Source organism: Rhododendron vialii, chromosome 7a, assembly GCF_030253575.1.
Source record: "Rhododendron vialii isolate Sample 1 chromosome 7a, ASM3025357v1".
Lineage (NCBI taxonomy): Eukaryota > Viridiplantae > Streptophyta > Magnoliopsida > Ericales > Ericaceae > Rhododendron > Rhododendron vialii.
Window position 1 is genome coordinate 32,197,103 of NC_080563.1, and position 3,853 is coordinate 32,200,955.

General features: G+C 39.1%; 1 protein-coding gene across 1 annotated transcript; it reads right to left on the reverse strand.

The window, feature by feature from the left end:
* Positions 1–1,177: 1,177 nt before the first annotated feature.
* On the reverse strand, positions 1,178–3,853 carry LOC131332918 (uncharacterized). The gene is made up of 9 exons (XM_058367227.1): positions 3,347–3,853; positions 3,072–3,245; positions 2,436–2,962; positions 2,218–2,311; positions 2,048–2,143; positions 1,867–1,965; positions 1,639–1,773; positions 1,445–1,551; positions 1,178–1,358 (listed from the first exon to the last, which is right to left on the reverse strand). The coding sequence occupies exons 1-9, from the start codon at positions 3,851–3,853 to the stop codon at positions 1,178–1,180; spliced, it is 1,920 nt and encodes a 639-aa protein (XP_058223210.1).

The window sequence follows — 3,853 nt, forward strand, 5'->3', positions numbered from 1 at the left end:
CACGAACCCATAAAATCACTTCAACGTATCCTGCACACAATCCACAGGAGTATCAACTACATGAATTTGACCACCAATACCCCATAATCTCCAACAATGACATATTGGCAAGGCTAAATGATACATCTTTGAGAGTCCATGTAGCTAGGGAAACAAAGAAAAAACATAAACGAAAATTGTCGAATAACATATCACAAAACGAAAACCATAAAAAGTGTGACAAATTAGAAACCCGTGAAAAGTGATGGACACAAACGAATAGTGCCATTATTGTTTCGTGCAATAGGAATATGAAAATTGAACTCAACCTTCACTTCACTAATGGTATAGCATAGGATCTGCATGGACATTCGCTGAACTCAAATTGGCTGTACAAAGCAACTACTATCATTCACAAGTAAACCTAATTAAGGGATTCATGTAAGTTCCGAACATAGGTCCTAGCTCGGTCCATAAATATTGCCAACCTTTGGTTCAATGGAACTAAGCAAGAATGGAATGCTCATTCTCCCGAAACAAATCTTCATTAAGACATTGGGGGTTTGGTAAAAGGACGACGTAACATGGATATCCCATCTAGATTCATCATTTTATAAAAGGTAAATGGCCATTCGACCGTAAAGCTAAGGAAGGGACACCCAGAGTGCTACTGCAAAGGGATACGGTTGTGTACGAGGAATAGTAGACAATCTACGTACCCTCCAAGTTTATTTCTAATTTTCAAACACGTTAAGAAAGCAACTTTGATGGAGCGTGTCATATATAAAACCCAACCCTACATGCTGTTTAAAACAACATAGAAATCTGCTACCTTAAAGGTTTCAAAACCTATGTACTTCCTAGCTAAAAATCCTATCCGCACATATATTCCAACCTTTCAAACATGCAAAATGCATTCAGAAAAAGGGCAGAAATAAGATGTCCATGCAGAGGTTCTTGAACACAATGTGAACATCTTCAAAACAAATACGGTAATAACATATTTACTTCAGGATCCCTTTTTGTTTGAACTACCCTTTTTTCATATTCTTCGAACCAGTAAGGACTTCAAACTTTCTTAATCCAGTCGAGATCGAGACCTCAGAAATGGAAATAAAATAGCATCCCAATATACTCACAGTTACAAACAATTATATCATTAACTATAAAAACACAAGTAAGAGTAATATGCTTACGTTTATCGCCTTGGGATGAGTTTTAATATGGAGTCTCTTTCCGTATTTGCTTCATCCATGAAAAGATGAAGCAAAAGCCTTTTACGAATGGTTGGAATTTGACCTCCATGAAGTTCAGTCGAAGGATAAGTTCGACCATCCCAACGGTCCACATACTTCATGACATAAATTCCACAATCATGGCTACAAAAACAAAATTGAAAGACATGACTACAACGCCCAAAAGAATGACAAAATAAGTTGCACAAGTCAAGGAAGTTATGACTAACAAGTTTGTCTGTTGTGGCACATCCGCATATTGAACTTCAAATATGCGGGAATCATTTCGTGAACTTCGCGTACGTCTCTTCTTCAGGAGTGCAAAAAGATTCTTTTGCTATAATCGAAATTGAAAACAAGTTTGTAAGTATAACATAAAATGCGCCAATCAAGATATAAACCATTAGGTCGAGCGACAACTTACTAAAATTTTAACTTGGTCCAATTGATCCAAGTTTTGTCCCGCGCTTTTCATTGAGTCAAGAATAAAAACGCGTGACTCAACAAGGGATATGCAAACGCAAAACCAATGTTCACTTTCAAGCACAGGCAAGAAAAGCTGCAAAATAATAGGCCACCATTCAGTCAAAATAACATTGGGGCACACATCATAAACAATGGAATACGGTATATATTGGGATTAGTTACGTACCATGTTGCATTTTAACAAGTCATAACCTAGTTTATCAGGGTCGCAATCATCCCGCAATACATTGCTGTACTTGTCACTTTCACTTGCAAGTAGATTGGACTGGGGAAATTTTTTTTGAAATACATCAGAAATAAAGTCAAAAAACAAAAAAAATTTAACCATAATAAGAAGGATATGTTACCACAAAGGCTGGGGAGAAAATGTGACGTGATGGATGAGCCTTGGTCGCATGGGCTCTTTCCTTCAGCATTCGCCAATCCGTAAAAGTGTACATAACCTACGTGTAGTCCAGCGTATGACAGTTATTCAACGTTATGACACAAATAACACAAATTGAAGTATGGAACATACCATATTAGACACAAGGCCCCTCGGTTTAAACGATTGAGCAACTTCCTTGCGAGTAAGAGGCCACTTTGCCCCTTGAATATGGATCAACACCTCGCTGTTGTGCCAAAATATTTTGTTAGTATACCAAAATCGGAAAAGAGATAGCATGGTTTCAGAAATGTAACCGATGGGCTGTCCCTTACAAGTAATATGGTATGTCGCGAAAAAGATAAAGGTACCTTAAATCATTTGTCGGTCCCCTAATAAGATAGTTAATGACTGATTCTTCGTCTTCCTTTAATTTTGTTGTCTTGACGAAGGGTTGTGCAACAAAAGGAGATTTAATAGATGGGCTCGGCTTCAAATTTCTTCGACGTTTTCTCTTTGTGGGATCAGTTGAGATCGCCACCGCTTCCTGCTTTCGCTTACAGGACGCCGACCCATCCATGATTTTCGATGTCCGGCCCACCTCTTCTTCCTCCTCAATCTCATCCCCCTTCTCCTTAATATGATCCCCCTCATCCCCCTTATGAATCTGATCCCACTGCTCCTCCTCCCACTCCCCCTGGTCCTCGTATTCATGTAGTTCAAAATTTGGACTAAATTGTGGCGCATCTTCTACAGGTTCTGCCCGTGGACCATCTTGAGGGCTTCGAAGAACAGGGCTTCCAACGACAAGCTCGCCCATAGCAGCATCCATTGCATGCAACCTTTTAAAGTTATTCATAAATTGACGCATGAAATCTTTGTACATATCAATGCATATCTGAAATGGTATAAGATAAACCAAAATATGAGCATATGGGAAAACTAATTGAGGCAATCTATAAGAACCATGAATATATGAAATATTTAAACTAAGCCAATGCCATCACCTGATTTTTCAAATTATGGGGCGGGAACTGAGAAAAAAAATAATCCTCAATTGGCTTGTCCTCCGCCTCTTTGGAAATGCGAATATCGATCAATTCCTTTGTCCATAAGCCAATAGGAGGCTCAGGTTCCTCCCCAATTTCAACATCCAACGGATGTAAGTCAAAATATATGACCTGCAAAACAAATCAGTCATAAATTTTAACTTCCTACATAAACCATAATATTGTTATTGAAAGTGTTAAATAGAATGCTACAAAAGATTAAGTAAACATACCATCAAAAGGAACAGACTACCACCAACTCCTTCCGCCTTCCGTCCACGACCTTTGGTTACCCGAACCTTATAATTTCGAATCTCGTTCACCAACCAATCCAACACAAAGGCCGGCCACTTATACGTCTTTAAGGTTTCAAGGTCGTCGGCAATCACCCCAGGGAACAATCTATTCCCCGCAACTTCCTTTGTGGTGGGGCACAACAAGCATCCTAATGTAAATAGCATGTAAGCCCTATGAAACTTCCCATCAGTAGCGCCTTCCTTAATCACTTTTTCCAATTTCACGATTTCAATCCCCTTAAAACCTCCCTTAAAGTCCTCTTCAATTTTTGTTCTGTGTAATTCAAGGCATTCCGTAGGCACGGGTGTGTCCCCGATTGGCATCCCTAAAACTCTTGCAACATCTTCTTCAGTAATATGAACAATTAGGCCCCTCCTAAATTCGATGCTACAGGTTTCTGGATTGAAACATTGGACCAAATGCATAGCAAAATCTCTATGCAT

Bases quoted from the DNA above. Each gene is read 5' to 3' on its own strand.
- LOC131332918 (XM_058367227.1), bottom strand. From the start codon at position 3,853: ATGCATAGAGATTTTGCTATGCATTTGGTCCAATGTTTCAATCCAGAA. The intron at 2,312-2,435 runs GTACCTTTATCT...TTGGCACAACAG, and splicing joins GGACCGACAAATGATTTAAG to CGAGGTGTTGATCCATATTC. The intron at 2,144-2,217 runs GTATGTTCCATA...GACTACACGTAG, and splicing joins GGGGCCTTGTGTCTAATATG to GTTATGTACACTTTTACGGA.